The 19,628-nt window shown below is 45.4% G+C and overlaps 1 protein-coding gene across 18 annotated transcripts in view; it reads right to left on the minus strand.

Moving 5' to 3' along the window:
- N4BP2 (NEDD4 binding protein 2) overlaps nt 1–19,628 on the minus strand; it is a 111,764-nt gene that overhangs the window by 41,748 nt on the left and 50,388 nt on the right. For all 18 annotated transcript variants that reach the window (XM_073342227.1, XM_073342224.1, XM_073342225.1 and 15 more), the window contains one exon: nt 3,844–4,198. In XM_073342227.1, the coding sequence (XP_073198328.1) occupies nt 3,844–4,072 (229 nt within the window). In that variant the 5' untranslated portion in view covers nt 4,073–4,198. The remainder of the gene's footprint in view (nt 1–3,843; nt 4,199–19,628) is intronic.

Consider the following 19,628-nt stretch of genomic DNA (forward strand, 5'->3'; position numbering starts at 1 on the left):
CAAGACCCGACTGAATCTGCACACACTGCAATACACCACCATAATATGCAAAAAAGTAAATAAACTGTGAAGCTAAGTTTAACTCTGGGTACAAAGGAAAAGATTACACAGATTGATTAACTGGAATACTTGCTTCTAGTCTGTACTACACAGGAGAAATAGGGTTAAATAAATTGAAATAATCACTAAAAGGAGAATTGTAGCAGTACAAATTAAAAAAAGACAGGCACAGAAACCTTTCTTTGTTATAGTCAGGGCTAGTTAAAAGCATTAATGACAAAAAAAAGCGGGGGAGGGGGCACGGGAGTCTTCAGATGACTCAAATAAGCTGGAACTTACCAGTTTATTCCAAAGAACTATGTAGAAAGAAATTGCACACTAAAAAAAAAAAAAAAAAAAAAGGGGGGGGGGGAGGGTCCTAAAGTCCAGCTCTTTCAGCACAGCTAGGTAGATCTTCTCTTTAATTTAGAGAATCTGACTAGCCTTTCCTCCTTGTTTATTACACAACTATCACTCCATAAAAAAGTGATAGTGATAAGTTTCCCTTTTTGAATCTGTTCACAGGACGAAGATAACAAAATATAGTCAAAAACCACCTCTCCATGCCAAAGATGACACAATGAATCTACTGAGAAGAGAAACAGACTTTTTCTTGTGAACAATCTTCTCTCCCCCTTCCATCTTATTTGCTCTCTCAGAGTACTTGGGCAGGCCTATCTGAAAAGCACATCCAGCCAAAATGTGTATAGAGAAACACAACAAGGAGTATATTGAAGGACAGGAAAGATACTGGAGTTGTTTTAAAAAAACCCACACATGCACACATACTCTCACACACACGCACAAACAGAGCAAACTTAAAGACAAGCAAAGGGAAATCTTCAATACTTCAAATAATTGGTCTAAAATCCAGTTTCTTTGCTAACATATTGTTTATGAAGCATGCTTCCTTCAGTTAGTCACACAAGTGTCCTGCGGTGGGATGGGTGTTATTGGTTTTTATTTTTAAAGGATTATCTTTGTGGATAGATTCTTTTGAATAAAACATGCAACTGTTACATTTTACATATCTAACAAAATTATGGCAAATGACAATTCCCTTGGTGGGTATTCGTAGTAAAATCACAAGAAATTGATATGTAACATACACCCATACAGAATGTGGGACAGTCTTATGTAGTGGTTAAAGCTCAGAAATGTCAGTCAGGAAAGCAGTGTTCTCTTCCCAATCACTGTGTTGCTGTATGGCTTACAGCAAGCCACCTAACTTAATTAAGTAAAACATATTACTACTTACCAACATCACAAAAACATTATGAATCTGAGAATCTGACATGGGAAGTAGGGGGACCAGATGTCCCAATTTTATAGGGACAATCCCGATATTCCAGGCGTTGTGTAATATATGCGCCTATTACCTACCCCCAATTGTCCTAATTTTTCACACTTGCTATCTGGTCACTAATGGGAAGTGCTATAAAATTCCTAAGTATTATGACTCATTGTAACGGGGTGTTCGCTACTCGCCACTCGGTGGAGTCTCCTTGTGGCTCATCTGGGGAATTAGCTCATCACCGTCCATGCCCCATCCGGCAGTTGCTCAGCCTATTGCCACAGTCACTCGCTCTGTGGCCCCTCTCTCACTGGTCAGGAGCTGCAGTTCATCTCCTTCATTGCTTAGCCCTCCGGGCAAGTCACAATTGTCCTCCCTTTCCAAGGTCTCACCAGTATCTCTCCACACAGTCTCAGGCAGTCTTCATAGCCATTGCACTGACTGTGCCACTCCCACAGTGGCTTGTAGGGGAATCCAGGCCCGCTCTCTGCACTGGATTCCAATCCAAGGACCCTTGAACCAGCAGTTCAGGTCTATTCTCTCAGCCCTTACTGCTCCTTCCCTGGAATGTTTCCTACACTCCTAATACAGGCTCCTACTCTGCTCCCTTGTCCTGCCTTTCCCCAGGACAGGGAATAGTTCCTGGGACATTTCTGCAAAAAATGGGAGGTGACATTCTGCCGTGGAAGCCTCCCGAAGTTCGTGGAGCTCCCCTCCCTCCAATCCCTCCGGTGGGAGCAAGTTTCCAAACCCGGGGAAATCTCTACCTATGAGCACGGGGTATGGGAGGTTTGGGACTACCCCTGCTTTCACCCCGGTGACATTTCCCTGAATTTCAATTTTCACTGGTATGATGGGGTAGTAAGTAATGGTACCATGGACACGGGTTACCCCCATATGCTTAGCTTGTATTAACTGGCTGCGCTTCACTAATTTACCCGATACTAGGGTGATAGCACTCCCCAAGTCTACAAGTGCCATGGTTTCTACCACATTCAACTTTACCTGCCTTGTATATTTATGTGGGGTGACTGCGACCCCTACAATATTGAGTAGGCTGCATGGGTCTGCCCCGTCCCACAGGTTACACTGCATGGACTCTACAACATTGGGGCATTGGGCCATTATGTGCCCCAACTCCCCGCACCCGTAACACTTATAATTGCTTCTAGTCACTCCCCTATCACGTGGGTTAGGGGGTTTAGTCCCAGGGTCGTCCCCCCCCCCACCAGGCCTTTCCCTTCCTTCTGGGTTCCCGGCTGGTTTTCAGTCTTCCTCTTCTTCCACTTAGGACTCCCTGGGGGTTTGGCCGCCTGACCCTCCAGGGTTGGGGTCGAGTGTTTGCTTCATGAGGGGCCTTCCTTGGGTAGTTGGGTCAATTCCCTGGCTGTCATCCGTCTTTCCACCAATGTGATCATTTCGTCGTAGGTGGACGGATCATTCTGGCATACCCATCTGCGGAGATCTGGCAGCAGTCCCTGCATGTAATGGTCCATGACCAAAGTCTCCAAAATCTCCTCCAGGCTGCACGCTTCAGGCCATAACCACTTCCGAGGAAGGTGTATGAGATCGAATAGTTGGGACCTCAGAGGTTTGTTCTCCCTGTATTTCCACTCCTGGACCCTATGGGCCCATACCGCTGCCGTCACCCCTGATCGTATTAGGATCTCTGCCCTCAGCCGGAAATAGTCAGTGGCATCCTCGGTGGGCAGATCAAAGTAGGCCTTCTGGGCCTCTCCACACAAAAAAGGGGTGAGAATGCTGGCCCTCTGCTCCTGGGGCCACGCCTCACGCTAAGCAGTCCTTTCAAATGAGAGATATGCCTCTATGTCATACTCTGCCATCATCTTTGGCAGACAACCGGTGGCCCTCAGGGTTCGCGTCCTGTCAGACCCCCGGGCCTGGGTGGTGAGGATCTTCAGCTGGTCCACTATCTCCTGCAGGAGGACTTCATCTTGGGTCGCCTGGCCCATTAATAATTGGTTGGTTTCCTGCTGTAGCCTCATGGACTACTGTTGCGCCATCGCCTGAGCCTGGGTTGCCTCCTACTGAGCTGCTGTCGCTTACACCAGAGCTCTCACCACCTCCTCCACTGTGGTACAAACAAAAACCCAAAACCGAAAACCCCAGTGCACTCCTAGTACAGGCTCCTACTCTGCTCCCTTGTATCAGAGAGCATGATTGTAGGCTTCCTCACTGCAATCTGTGACCAGCTTCCTGGCTTTACAAAAGCCTCACCTGCTTCTGTCCAGGTAAGCTTCATCCCCAGTTAAACCTCATCACATCCTAGCTCCTCTTCAGGAGCAGCCAATGGCTAATTGGCCTCTTGCCTATATTAACCCCTCCAGGGCTAATGTGTGGTGAACACCCCCATCACACTCATGTATTCATTAAAAGTTAAATTCTGACCTCTTAAAATACTGCTGAAGTCCATGGGAGCTGCACTGCCTATCTGAGAACAGAATTTCCCTATGAAATCCAACTGTTAACATAATAAACATTTTATTTACCTTTAAAATCACATTCAGACAGCACCATATAAACTACACTAGGATCCAGGCCAGAAAACATTTCTGACATATTGTTGAAGAGCTCTTCCTTATTGACACTGTAAATTGCTCGTGACACCGACACATCTCCTGGAGGTGGTACCAGTCCTTCACCAGAAGCAGTCATTCTCTCTGAATCCATGATCTTCCTGGAGGGACTCACACCTGGATTTTTCCTTTTCTTTGGCATTCTGTTATTCAGAACAAGTTTCCGTTCTGTTTTATTTTGTCCACATGACGTTAATTTTGTCAAGTTCAGAAAAAAGAAGGCAAGATACCTTTCATATCTCCGATGGTCCCATTACCAATAGCAGACCTAGAAAGAAGAGAATGGAGAAATGCTTAAAAATAGGCAACTGAATGTCCACTGCATTAACTCTTAGCTATTTAAAGGTCTGAAAGCTTTTTATTTTATTTTTTTTGGGGGGGGGGGGAGTGCTTTGCTTTTTTTTTCAGGGGATGGAAAGGAAGAACTTCTATTTTTATTTTTTTAAATTTTTATACTAGACATTCAGGTTCTGTTTATACAGAAGAACTAGTGAAATGATATTACAAGAGCCAAGAAAGTGAAAGTAAAGCAAGTGAAAGGGGAAGGACTATTTAATCAGTTTTAAACCCTTTTTTTGTTAACACATTAAATTTCTATGACCAATCATTTTTTGGGGGAAATGTAGCCTTTGTTAAAGATGTAGCACCCTCACTCCCACTATTAAGGTGTTAGAGATCACAATAAACATCTCCAAGATCTTCCAGAGGTCTTCCAGTAAAATCAGGAAAGACTAAACTTAACATTCCTGATATTTCTAAAGATAAAAAAAAAGGCAGAAAGAAGTCTTGTAAAAAGCCTTTCAGGTGCTTATACAGCATGAAGTGAAAAAGCACAGAAGCCCTTTTTTAAAAAAAAAATTCTTTGCCTTTCAGCTAACAAAATGAAATAGCACTTTGGGTACACACTAATTATTACAACAAGCCAACATGGAAAGCAATTAGTTTTCTATATCTATAGCCAGTATATGTATACAGTGAGGCTGCTTTTTCTTTATAATGCAGAACTTCAAAGTTTTGTTGTTGTGTGTTCAAACTGATAGCAGCAGAAAACACTATAAATTCAGTTTAACGACTTTACAAAGAACTATGTACAGGCAGTTACTAAATTTTCTATTTGATATGGTTTAGTTAACCTGATAATTAGATTAATTTTATATTAACCCACTTTATTCTAATCTGACTTGTTTACACTTTTGCTTATTTATTTAGTTTAGTTAATAAAACTGGAAACATATGTGGTTTACATATTTTTCCCTAGATGTCAGGGTTATGGGCCTGAGAAACCCTGAGGGAGATGGAAGAGGTAACTCTGTGAACGATCTAACAGTCGCCTTCAGAAGTATCTTACAGTTCTCCTATAGCTGGTGTCCAAACCAGAACACACTTAGCTTTCGAAGGAAAATTCACTTATGTATTAAGTATTTCTTCCAATATGCATAATAATTTTGTAATAAATGGGAGCTATATTTTCAAATGCTTTCATATCTTCCATGTTGGCTACAACATTGAATCAGAATGTAGTATCACCAATGAAAAATAAACATTTGAAAGTAAACCACAGTAACTCCTCCCTTAACGTTGTAGTTATGTTCCTGAAAATGCTACTTTAAGCAAAACGATGTTAAGCAAATCCAATTTCCCCATAAGAATGAATGTAAATAGGGGGGAAGAGGGTTAGGTTCCAGGAGAATTCTTTTTGCCAGACAAAAGACTATATATTATATATATACACACACAAATACACAGTATAAGTTTTTAACAATTTAATATTATACAAAGCAATGACGATTGTTAAGCTTGATTGAGGTGGTGAAGTCAGAGGGTGGAAGAGGGTGGGATATTTTCCCAGGGAATGCCTTACTGCTAAATGATGAACTAGCAATTGGCTGAGCCCTCAAGGGTTAACTCATTGTTAATGTAGCCTCACACTCTACAAGGCAGCATGAATGGAGGGAGGAGAGGACAGCATGGCAGAGAGAGACAGAGACATATACCGTGTGTGAGTGTGTGCGTGTGAGAGAGAGAGAGAGAGCGACACGTGCATTGCCCCTTTAAGTACACTCACCCCACCCTAATCTTTTTAAGTAGATCAGCAAGTTGAGACAGCAGCTGCTGCAAGCAAGCTCCCTACGTCCTGAGCCCTGTTGTGTCGTTCTTCCCCCCTTGCCCCCAGCCCTGGCTCTGTGGAGAAGTGGGGGGCAGGGCCAGCTCTAGGATTTTTGCTGCCCCAAGCAAAAAAAAATTTTGGCTGCCCTCGCTTTTTTTTCATGCCCCCCCCACCCCTGCCCCAACTCCACCCTTTTCCAACCCCTTCCTCAAATCCCTGGCCCCGCCTCCTCCCCTGGGCATGCTGCATTTCCCCCGTCCCCATTGCTTCCTGCGGCTCCCTCCCCAACCCCTCACCCTAGCTCACCTCCGCTCCGCCTGCTCCCCTGAACATGCCGCCGCTCCGCTTCTCCCCCTCCCTCTCAGGTGAGGGAGAGGCAATGCGTTCAGAGGAGCAGGCGTAGCAGAGGTGAGCGAGGGTGTGGGGGAGCGCAGGAAGTACTGGGGGGGGGTAGAGGAACCACTCCCCGCCCCAGCTCGCCTCCGCACCACCACCTCCCACGAGTGCGCTGCTGCTCGGCTTCTCCTCCCTCCCTCCCAGGCTTGCTGCACGAACAGGCTGGGAGGGAGAAGAGAGAAGCAGAGCACTAGCGGTGCGCTCAGGGGAGCAGGCGGAGGCGAGCTGGCGAGGCGGGGGCACATTTCTAGGGGCAGCATGGCCGGTGCCGGAATGCCACCCCTAGAAATGTGCCGCCCCAAACACCTGCTTGTTTTGCTGGTGCCTAGAGCCGGACCTGGAGGGGGGGACGGGACCCCTGACATTAGCCCCTCCCCCCCATTCCCTGCCCTCCTTGCACACCAAGCAGGAGGCTCCCAGGAGCAACTCCAAGGCAGAGGGCAGGAGCAGCACATGGCGTGTGGGGAGGGACAGTTAAACTGCCTGGCAACTGATAGCCTGCTGGGCAGCTGCCGCACAGGGAACTTAGGGTAGCAGGTGGGGGGCTGCCGGTCCACCCTGGTTCCAAGCCCCCACCAGCTAGCTCCAACGGGCTGCTCTTCCTGCAAGCAGTGGACAAAGCAGGCGGCTTCCAAACAACGTTATAAGGGAGAATTGTGCAACTTTAAATGAGCATGTTCCCTAATTGATCAGCAACGAAACAACATTAACCAGGACAACTTTAAGTGAGGAGTTACTGTACTTCTACTTAGGAAAGAAAGTTTTGAAATGAGCTAAGCTGATGATATCAATCATATACATACAACCCACCCACCCTCCCATCAACATTAGAGGCAATATTTTAAAAATATATCCAGAATTACTCATTAATGATACTCAGAAGTCTATGCAAAACATACAACTGCCTAGCATCAAATTCCTACAGGTTCTTCACAAATACTTTAAAAGTGGCATCTCTAATGTCTAATCATTCTGAGTTTAGTTGTGTGTGATAAGGAAAACCCTGCCCTGGTGGTGGGGTGCAGTCAGAGCCATCCCTAGATATTGTGGAGTCCTGCGCAGCCCTCCCCCCCCCCCACAGAAGGGGGGGCTGGCCCCTGGCATCCAGGGAGAGTGCATTCTGTACATCCATCCTTAGGATGGTGGAGTGTGCTTCCCTCTGTACCTGGCCAGCGCTGCTGACCAGCTGTGGAGGAGAAGTACTGCCTGTCAGAAACTCCTCTCTGCCCCTTTTGGTGTGATTTCAACCTCTGCACAGAAAGCAGTCCCTGTACACAGGAGAGCTCAGACACTGTAACTGTATCTGGAGAGAAGGTGATTTCTCTTTTCCACTCCACCAAGTGCCCTTGCAAGATCCAGTCACTAACAGGTCCTATATTTAAGAAGATGTGCTTAAAAGCATTTTATTTATGTTGAATACTGTGGTAATTTAAACAGGTGAAGTCAGCCTAGGCAAATATTAATGTGTGTATCAATCACCAAAACAAGAGGTAACTGAAAAAGCAGAGTTGCACACAAAAGTTGGCATATCATTTGAAAATGGAGTATTTAAAGAAGAAACAACAAATTTAGGCCCTGATACCACAGAGCCAGGAACAGAATTAATGAAACAATGCATAAATTCAGCTTAAACGCAGTTCCAGCTTTAGAAAAGCGTGCACTCTTAGCGTGGTGCATTGTGCTTAGAACATGGTTTCTAGTAGCACAAATTGAGCATATTATCTGCTGCATTTTTATGCCACCCTCTGCTTATACTAACCCAGTTTGGAACTCTGAAACACACCTCTGCTTTTTCTTGCAGTTCATATTTTGTTATATCCAGTAGCTCTTTTACAGTCTAAGAATAACCCCAAAAGCTGCAAGTTGCAAATAGCGGTAGGGTTGGCATCTCTAGTCCGCTAAGAGTGCTGTGTGCTGCTTGAACAGCCAGGAATAGCTATTGGAGAATTTCCCTTCTGTAGGAGATTCTCTGTCAATGGAAACTCCTCTTGTGCCAGCTGCTCCTCCTCCACCAGTGTAAGAGAAAGGAGGAGTGTTCTGGTGGAGAGACATGATGGATCACAGCTCCCCTATGACTCATCTTCAACTGGGGTAAGGTCTCAGCGTGGTAGCCGTGTTAGTCTGTATCAGCAAAAAAAACGAGGAGTACTTGTGGCACCTTAGAGGCTAAGGCCTCGTCTACACTATGAGTTTAAGTTGGATTTAGCAGCATTAAATTGAATTAACCCTGCACCCGTCCACACAACAAAGCCATTTTTTTCGACATAAAGGGCTCTTAAAACCGATTTCTGTACTCCTCCCCAACGAGGGGATTAGTGCTGAAATCGATATCACGTTTCAAATTAGGGTTAGTGTGGACGCAATTCGAAGGTATTGGCCTCCGGGAGCTATCCCACAGGGCACCATTATGACCGCTCTGGACAGCACTCTGAACTCGGATGCACTGGCCAGGTGTACAGGAAAAGCCCTGGGAACTTTTGAATCTCATTTCCTGTTTGGCCAGGCGAGCTCATCAGCACAGGTGACCATGCAGTCCAAAATCGAAAAAGAGCTCCAGCATGGACCAAACGGGAGGTACTGGATCTGATTGCTGTGTGTGGGAGAGGAATCCGTGCTATCAGAACTACGTTCCAAAACACGAAATGCCAAAACATTTCAAAAAATCTCCGAGGCCATGAGGGACAGACACTACAGCAGGGAAGCAACACAGTGCCGCGTGAAACTTAAGGAGCTCAGACAAGTGTACCAGAAAACCAAAGAATCAAACGGACGCTCCGGGACAGAGCCCCAGACATGCCACTCTACGCTGAGCTGCATGCAATTCTGGGGGGGGAGGCGCCACCACTAACCCACCCCTGTCCGTGGACTCCGATGATGGGGTACTCTCCACCATGCCTGAGGATTTTGCGGATGGGGAAGATGAGGAGGAGGAGGATGAGCTTGAGGAGAGCACACAGCACACCGTTCTCCCCTACAGCCAGGATCTTTTTATCACCCTGATTGAAATACCCTCCCAGCTCAACGAAGCTGGAGAAGGGACCTCTGGTGAGTGTACCTTTTTAAATATAATACATGTTATAAAAGCAAGCATTTTTTAATGATTAAGTAGCCCTGAGGACTTGGGATGCATTCGTGGCCAGTACAGCTACTGGAAAAGTCTGTTAACGTGTCTGGGGATGGAGCGGAAATCCTCCAGGGACATCTCCATGAAGCTCTCCTGGAGGTACGCTAAAAGCCTTTGCAGAACGTTTCTGGGGAGAGCAGGCTTATTCATGGTAGGACACTTTACCACGCCATGCTCGTAGCAAGTAATATGGTATCATTGCATGACAAAGCTTGGCAGCTTTGGTCTCAGTGTTTGCTGGCAATCAAGCAACATCCGTTCTTTATCTCTGTGTTTTCCTCAGGAGAGTGATATTGTTCATGGTAACCTGGTTGAAATAAGGGAATTTAATTAAAGGGACATTCAGATGTGGCCGTTCCTACTGGGCTGTCTGCCTGTGTCTGAAAAGAAATCCTCCCCGCAGTTAGCCACGCGGTTGGGGGGGGAAAGGGGGACATTGGCACTGAGCTGTTTGCCTTTGGCTAGCAGGGATCTTCCCTGATACCAGCCACGCGGTGGGGGGAGGGGTAAAGCAATCATCCCAGAGAACTGGATGGGGGGGTTAGTTTGGTTTCTGCTGCTGCATGTTAATAGGAAAACTGCAGCACTAAATGGCCAACTCAACGTGCTTTGCTTGGTATGGGAGAGGAGGGCACTTCTGTTATGAAGGTTGCAGAAGCCGAAAGACAATGGCTTACCATGGCAGCCTACAAGCCGAATTCTGATGCCTGGCACTGGATGTGTGATCTCTAACACCAAGCCGCAGGCACTCAATGTAAGATGCAAAATGTGACCTTGTACTAAAATCACATGTGCTATGTAATGTGAATAATGTTGTTCACCGTGAAAGAGTATAGCCATTGTTCTGTAAAATGTATCTTTTTAAGTACCTCACTCCCTTTTTTTCTTCCAGGAGCTGCAAATGTTTCAAGCCTCCCTCCTCCGTCCCAAAGGCTGTCTCAGATAAGGCAGCAAAAAAAACGCACGTGCGATGACATGTTCTCTGAGCTCATGCAGTCGTCCGGCACTGACAGAGCTGTGTGGAGGGACACAATAGCAGAGTACAGGAAAGTGGCCGATGAACGTGAGGAGAGGTGGCGGCAGGAAGATCAGAGGAGGCATGAGGCAATGCTGGGGCTACTGCAGGATCAAACGGACATGCTCCGGCGTCTGGTGGATGTTCATGAAAGGCAGCAGGATCACAGACTGCTGCTGTAGCCCCTGTTTAACCGCCCTCCCTCCTCCCCAAGTTATAGCCTCCTCACCCAGACGCCCAAGAACACGGGGGCGGGGAGGCTCCGGGCACCCAACCACTCCACCCCAGTGGACAGCCCAAGCAACAGAAGGCTGTCATTCAACAAGTTTTAAAGTGGCCTTTTCCTTCCCTCCTACCCTCCTCCCACTCCCCACCCAGGCTACCTTGTGAGTTATCTCCCTATTTTTATAATCAATTAATAAAGAATACATGTTTTTTAAATGATAGTGACTTTATTTCCTTTGCAAGCAAGCTGTGATCGAAGGGGGGAGGGCGGGTGGTTTACAGGGAATTTAAAGGCAACCAAGGGGGCGGATTTTCATCAAGGAGGAAGGGGGAGGAACAAACGGAAGTGTCACACAGTACCCTGGCCAGTCATGAAACTGTTTTTCAAAGCTTCTCTGATGCACAGCGCTTCCTGCAGTGCTCTTCTAACCGCCCTGGTGTCTGGCTGCACGTATTCAGCGGCCAGGCAATTTGCATCAACCTTCCACCCTGACATAAATGTCTCCCCCTTACTCTCACAGAGATTGTGGAGTACACAGCAAGCAGCAATAACAATGGGAATATTGGTTTCGCTGAGGTCTGAGCGAGTCAACAAACTGCGCCAGCAACCCTTTCAACGTCCAAATGCACACTCTACCACCATTCTGCACTTGCTCAGCCTATAGTTGAACAGCTTCTTAGTACTTTCCAGGGTGCCTGTGTACGGCTTCATGAGCCAGGGCATTAAGGGGTAGGCTGGGTCCTCAAGGGTAACTATAGGCATTTCAACATCCCCAACAGTTATTTTCTGGTCTGGGAAGTAAATCCCTTCCTGCAGCCGTTTAAACAGACCAGAATTCCTGAAGACGCGAGCGTCATGAACCTTTCCCGGCTGTCCCACGTTGATGTTGGTGAAACGTTCCTTGTGATCCACCAGTGCTTGCAGCACTATTGAAAAGTACCCCTTGCCGTTTATGTACTGGCTGCCCTGGTGGTCCGGTCCCAAGATAAGGATATGAGTTCTGTCTATAGCCCTACCACAGTTAGGGAATCCCATTGCAGCAAAGGCATCTAGTATGACTTGTATATTTCCCAGAGTCACTACCTTTGATAGCAGCGGCTCAATGATTGTGTTGACTACTTGCATCACAGCAACCCCCACAGTGGATTTGCCCACTCCAACTTGATTACTGACTGACCAGTAGCTGTCTGGCCTTGCAAGCTTCCACAGGGCTATTGCCACTTGCTTGTGAACTGTGAGGGCTGCTCTCATTTTGGTATTCTTGCGCTTCAGGGCAGGGGAAAGCAAGTCACAAAGTTCCATGAAAGTGCCCTTATACATGCGAAAGTTTCACAGCCACTGGGAATCATCCCAAACCTGCAACACTATGCGGTCTCACCATTCTGTGCTTGTTTCCCGGGCCCAGAATCAGCGTTCCATGGCATGAGCCTGCCCCAGTAACACCATGATCTCCAAATTGCTGGGGACCACAGTTTTAGAGAAATCTGTGTTCATGTCCCCATCACCATGCTTCCGTCGCCTCCTCGCCTGGTTTTTCAGGTGCTTGCTCTGCATAAACTGCACGATAATGCGCGAGGTGTTTACAATGGTCATAACTGCTGCGGTGAACTGAATGGGCTCCATGCTTGCTGTGCTATGGCATCTGCTCAGGCAATCCAGGCAAAAGGGCGCAAAATGATTGTCTGCTGTTGCTTTCATGGAGGGAGGGAGGGTTGACTGATGAAATTTATCCATAACCACCCGTGACAAATTTTTGGCCCAATCAGGTATTGGGAGCTCAGCCCAGAATTCCAGTAGGCAGCGGGGACTGCAGGAACTGTGGGATAACTACCCACAGTGCACCACTCGGAATGTCGATGCTTGCCATGGTACTGTGGACGCCGAATTAATGTGCTTAGTGTGGACGCATGCACTCGACTTTATATAACTGTTCCCAAAAATTGACTTCTGTAAAATCAGAGTACTTTCATAGTGTAGACATGGCCTAACAAATTTATTTGGGCATAAGCTTTCGTGGGACTTTACATCAGCCCTGCTGTTCTAACTTGCTTTGGAGTGGGAAGTAGCAGAAGATCACAGAGCTGCAACCGGCTCCCAGCAGCTGCCTCTCTTTACTCTCATCCACACTGGAGAATCCAGGCTAAGGATAACTGCTTAAGTATAAGGTGCACTATAAGGTGGGTAGAAAGCTGGCTAAATTGTCGGGCTCAACGGCTAGTGATCAATGGCTCCATGTCTAGTTGGCAGCCGGTATCAAGTGGAGTGCCCCAAGGGTCGGTCCTGGGGCCGGTTTTATTCAATATCTTCATAAATGATCTGGAGGATGGTGTGGATTGCACTCTCAGCAAATTTGCGGATGATACTAAACTGGGAGGAGTGGTAGATACGCTGGAGGGGAGGGATAGGATACAGAAGGACCTAGACCAATTGGAAGATTGGGCCAAAAGGAATCTGATGAGGTTCAATAAGGATAAGTGCAGGGTCCTGCACTTAGGACGGAAGAACCCAATGCACAGCTACAGACTAGGGACCGAATGGCTAGGCAGCAGTTCTGCGGAAAAGGACCTAGGGGTGACAGTGGACGAGAAGCTGGATATGAGTCAGCAGTGTGCCCTTGTTGCCAAGAAGGCCAATGGCATTTTGGGATGTATAAGTAGGGGCATAGCGAGCAGATCGAGGGACGTGATCGTTCCCCTCTATTCGACATTGGTGAGGCCTCATCTGGAGTACTGTGTCCAGTTTTGGGCCCCACACTACAAGAAGGATGTGGATAAATTGGAGAGAGTCCAGCGAAGGGCAACAAAAATGATTAGGGGACTGGAACACATGAGTTATGAGGAGAGGCTGAGGGAGCTGGGATTGTTTAGCCTGCAGAAGAGAAGAATGAGGGGGGATTTGATAGCTGCTTTCAACTACCTGAAAGGGGGTTCCAAAGAGGATGACTCTAGACTGTTCTCAATGGTAGCAGATGACAGAACGAGGAGTAATGGTCTCAAGTTGCAGTGGGGGAGGTTTAGATTGGATATTAGGAAAAACTTTTTCACTAAGAGGGTGGTGAAACACTGGAATGCGTTACCTAGGGAGGTGGTAGAATCTCCTTCCTTAGAGGTTTTTAAGGTCAGGCTTGACAAAGCCCTGGCTGGGATGATTTAACTGGGAATTGGTCCTGCTTTGAGCAGGGGGTTGGACTAGATGACCTTCTGGGGTCCCTTCCAACCCTGATATTCTATGATTCTATGATTCTAAGTACTGTGATTTGAAAAACCATCTTGGTTTGCAGAAAATGCCATTTCTTAATAAGCTGATTTGATGAATAGAAGAGTTATTAAGAAAGCAATTTTCAGAAAAGTGGACTCTGCACATCCACTCTCTTGTGTACTTGAATCATCTTGTGGATGAATATTTAATTCCAAGAAATGTGTGTCCTTGAAGCAGTTATCAGGGAAGAGATATGTGTGAAAACAGTGAAGCTGAGACTGTGCCAGAGGCGCACAGTTCTTTATCAATGCTGAAATGAAACAGCTGCTTACTCTAACTGGATATGTGTACAACAGAGTTGTAGAATTACACCATGAACTATGGAGCATATTACAGCCTCTGGCTAACTAATTAGAAATCCATTTCCGCATGTTCAACATAGCTCTAGCCTTCACTACATTTACATCAGCATGCTGTTACTGCTCCATCTTAATCTAGGTGAAAGAACTCCCATCCAAAGTTCAGTACAGGGCTCTAAATACAAATTGATTCATGTTATGTTACCTGGAACCTACAATTGAGGCTGTCCTTCAGGTCTGTATATTGAAGTGCAATTGGAAATTATGTTCTTTGTCCACTACATGACACTGGCAGACCAGGGTCCACCTCATGCCAATGTCCTCCCCCATGCCTCAACTGAATACTGATAAATACACAGCTGATCAGTTTGGCTCACCTCTATGTTAATATTGTTAAAATAGGTATTAGAATGATAAGAATGTGGTTAGTATTAGACTTTACTGAATGCTTGTGAGTTGCTGCATGCATTAATCTCAGGGCTTGGCTACACTTGCGAGTTACAGCGCAATAAAAGAGCCTCAGGCGCACTAGCTCACTACCCATCCACACTGACAAGGCATGTAAAGTGCTCTGACTCCACGGCTACAGCACTGCTGCTACTCCACCTTGGAGAGTGGAATAACGTTTGCTGCACCCCCGCTGGAGCACCGCGGCGTCAGTGTGAACGAGGTGTTGCATTACTGCGTTCTGATCAGCCTCCGGAAATCTCCCATAATCCCCTTAAGTCAAGTGACCACTCTTGTCATTGTTTTTGAATCACTGCAGGAATGCGGATATGCCCTTTGAAAGCTCCATTTCTGACAGCCCGCTGCTTATCTGCTCCGAGACAAAGCAACCATTAGTGTGGAATGCTGTGGGGGGGGGGAAGGGGGAGGTCAGCTGTTGTCTGAACTTACAAGACAGCATGCTGACATGCTCTCCCCCCACATACACACAACACACTCCCTGTCACTCCACCCCACCCCACCCCCATTTGAAAAGCACGTTGCAGTCACTTGCATGCTGGGATAGCTGCCCATAATGCACCACTCCCAATGCTGCTGCAAGTGCAGCAAATGTGGCCATGCCAGTGCGCTTGAAGCTGTCAGTGTGGACAGACTGCAGCGCTTTCCCTACTGCGCTCTCCGAAGACTGGTTTAACTCAAACATCTGCAAGTGTAGCCATGCCCTCACTTATAATATTTGTATCCTTTATTGTAAAGTAGTATTTGAGTGTTTGCACTGTAAGCCTCTGCAACTGTGTAAATCACCAGACAGGAGAGAGACATGAACTCACGTGAAATGCTGATCTCTAACAGAAGGTGTTCCTGCCTGACAAGGAAGGCTCATCAACACCAGATGGACTAGCATGGAACATTAAAGAGGACAAAAGACTTATTATTTACTCTCCCTCCTCCATGAAGATGGGTCTTGTAAGTGAATTCATAGAATCACAGAATATCAGGGTTGGAAGGGACCTCAGGAGGTCATTTAGTCCAACCCCCTGCTCAAAGCAGGACTGATCCCCAATTTTTGCCCTAGATCCCTAAATGGCCCCCTCAAGGATTGAACTCACAACCTTGGGTTTAGCAGGCCAGTGCTCAAACCACTGAGCTATCCCTCCACCCATCAGCTGAGTTTGCAGCTCTAAGCAGAAGAGGGGAAGAGAATAAATATCCCTAACAAGAACGAACTGCATCTCTGTGCTGCTTGGAGTGAGGGGGGAAGGAGGGTAAAGTTTTCTAAGGGCTTGGCTACACTTACATTTTATAGCGCTCTAACGTGCTGGCTCAGGGGTGTGAAAAATCACCCCCGTGAGCGCAACAAGTCAGAGCGCTTTAAAGCGCTAGCATAAACAGGCTCCGAGCACTGGGAGCCGCGCACTCAGTGCTCAGAGCTAATCCCCTCGTGGAGGTGGATTACCAGGAGTGCTGGGAGGGCTCTCTCCCAGCGCTCGCGCGCGACCACACTCGCACTTCAAAGCGCTGCCACAGGAGCATGCCCGCGACAGCGCTTTGAAGTTTCCAGTGTAGCCATGCCCTTAGCATAAGCAAGCGATACCTAGCTGTTTAGCCTGGGTTAGCCCTAAAGGACATAGAGAGCTTGCTTATTACAGAACTTTCTATTACCTTTTTATCCTTAAGATTGTAACTCATTTGTGTATATATGTTTACCTGCTTTAACTTTACAAATAACTCATTTCCCTTCTCAATAAATCTTTAGATACTTTATTATAGGATTGGCTACAAGCATTGCCTTTGGTGTGAGATCTAAAGTGCAACTGACCTGGGGTAGGTAACTGGTCCTGAGAGTAATCTGAATATTGCTGTGATCCTTGGTGTAAGGGACCATCTATCATAAAGGTAGACTTAACTGTGTGGGAAAACAGATCAGAATACCCCAGGGAACTGTCTGTGACTCCATGTTAAGTCTATTATAGTACCTGAGGAGATTTCACTTGACTTCGAAGTATAGAAATCACAGCCAATTTGGGCTTGTGCCCTGGTTCCTAACAGTCTGCCCTAAGTTTGGTACTCATGTTCATGAGCCACTGCAAGACAGCGTGACACATTAATTCATCAAAAAGAGATTTAAATTATTCAGCAAATGAATATCTGGTGAATGTTTCTTTACAAAGGTTCAAGACGTGCACCTGAAAGTGAGTAACCCCTTTGTCCTATCAGTAGTATGCATTTGCCTCTTAATTTTAGACTCATGATTTATGCAGAATATAAATGATTTTGTGTTTAATAACAAAAGTGTAGTATGCTATAGACATGTGCAGGGCTCATATTTTCTGAGTATGTGTTTGATACTTGGCAATAGCCTTCACTCTGATATTTCTAGAAATTTCTACAGGAGACATCTGTCCCAAGAATTATACTGAAAAATTGGTAGTATTTTGTGAGTGGATAAAGGTATGGGTATCAAAATATCTGCCTTACTCAGGGTATTGGTGGGCACCCTGGAGATAGAAAGGTACTTGAATTTTTCCCAAGTTTGATGAATGACGTCTTTTTCTAATTTCTTGATGGACTGAACATAAGTATCTGCCATCTGTCAAGAAACTGGAGAATGAGAAACAGGACACAGAGTCAATCCAGCTTCCTAACTTACCACATGTAGATGTAACACAATTTGCTGAGACCTTGACTGATGTTCAAGTTAGGATGCAGCCAAAACCTCTCCCTTTCACAGACAACCCCCATACCCTGCAACTTACTAAATTGTTTCGTGCTAGCTACAATGTGTTATATAAATTACTCCCCAGAGACACTGGAATCTTTCAAATTTAGATCAAAATGATTCAAGACTGCAATGAAATTGATCAAAAAATCCACAGTTATCCAAACAACAGATGAAAGGACTTTAATTTGGTGAAAGACATTGAAGACAATTTTTTAATTTAATGCCAGCCCTAAAAAAAGGGACAGTTAAATTTTCAGTTGTGGGAAATTGGTTGGGGGTGTGTGTGTGTGTGTGTGAATAATTATTTAATGACAACAGATGTGGAGATTACAAAAGTTAAAGCTTTATAGCCATTAAAACACAAATTGTCAATATCATATGTTAAAATATACGAAGTAAATTGCCTTAAATCAAACTCTAATAAGTTCTCAAGAAGTTTCTTATTTTGCCAGTCTGTAAATTTCAACTATCATTGGTAGAAATATTTTTTCAAAGATTTGTGAGTGTACGGTGAAATCAGCATGTATCAATAAAATCTAATCCTTCCAAGCTTAACTATGAATCACAATGATAACTGGCATATTTATATTCCGGACAAACTGATTTGATACATGGAGGGTCAAAACCTTCTAAGAATAAAGCTAATCGAGACTGATGCCAATTAAGGCCATCTACCCAAATTATTGGTGGTTAGGGAATAGCCTGTTTCTCTCCCTCCATTCTCACCACAAAATGAAATTAACATGACCTCTCAGGATTAAACATACAACTCCTAACTCATTATATTTATGAATGTGAGTTTTTAGACAGCACAGCTGTTTAGGAACTGCTGTATAGGTGCCATTCTCAAATAAATGTTATGGTTCTATGCACCCCACCCACTCCCCGCCATCAGCTGGGATTTCCTTGATCATAGATTTTGACATTGCACGCTACTGGACTCCTACCTCAGTGGCCAGCTGGGAAAATGGAGGAAGTACAGACCTCTTTGTCAGACATGGAAGTAACACATGGCCAGAGGTGAGCAGCCATTGCAGGCAAGCAAACCAAAAAAGCAAAGGTCAAGAAGCCATTAGCCAAAAGCTAAGGCTTCTTCTTTCCTTCACTTTTTTAGGATGGTGGCTTACCTGATTCCTCCTCCTTTAAAATTCTTAGATGAATTCAGAATGAGATACTCCTCAAGTCTAATCTTACCCCTTTGGGTGATGTCAGGGGTCACACTTAAGTAAACAAAACAAAAACAAAAACCCCAACTCCCCATTCCAGTAATTTTGGGCTCCGAAATCCCACAGATCCAAAAATATATCTAGTCAGCAAGTCTATACATATTTTGACACTCTTCAGGTCATGGGTCAGTTTACAGACATTATCTCAACAAAACCTACAAAAGTCAAAGGTCAACATTATTTTTTTTAAATGCAAGGCTAATAAAATATTTGAAACAAAAAAATACAAAAATACCAATCAGACATTCTCTCAGCCATGTAGATAGAATAGTTCCTCTTCTACAGACAGATGCTTATAATTTCCTCTTTCATATTGTGGTACTCAACAGTTTGACTTGCACACACAAAATCTGGCTGAAAGGTTAGACTAACTTGGTTGAGCAAGAAAGTCTTTTCCTTCTAAAAATCGCAACTGTGTCATTCAGTTTTTATACATAGGCCTATCTGCCTCCGAATCGGAAAGGAGTGGTGAGCGCTGCATTGCAGTGATTATTATAGCAACACCAGGGGAAGGAGACTTTGGAAAAGGGCAGATTGAGAAGCTGGCTGCAACTGCCTGAATCACAATCTGCTTCCTAAAAAGAAAAGGAGTACTTGTGGCACGTAGAGACTAACCAATTTATTTGAGCATAAGCTTTCGTGAGCTACAGCTCACTTCATCAGATGCATACTTTGGAAAGTGTAGAAGATCTTTTTATACACACAAAGCATGAAAAAATACCTCCCCCCACCCCACTCTCCTGCTTATCTATTACCAGCAGGAGAGTGGGGCGGGGGGAGGTATTTTTTCATGCTTTGTATGTATAAAAAGATCTTCTACACTTTCCACAATATGCATCAGATGAAGTGAGCTGTAGCTCACGAAAGCTTATGCTCAA

The sequence above is a fragment of the Lepidochelys kempii genome, chromosome 4 (genome assembly GCF_965140265.1).
Source record: "Lepidochelys kempii isolate rLepKem1 chromosome 4, rLepKem1.hap2, whole genome shotgun sequence".
Taxonomy (NCBI): domain Eukaryota; kingdom Metazoa; phylum Chordata; order Testudines; family Cheloniidae; genus Lepidochelys; species Lepidochelys kempii.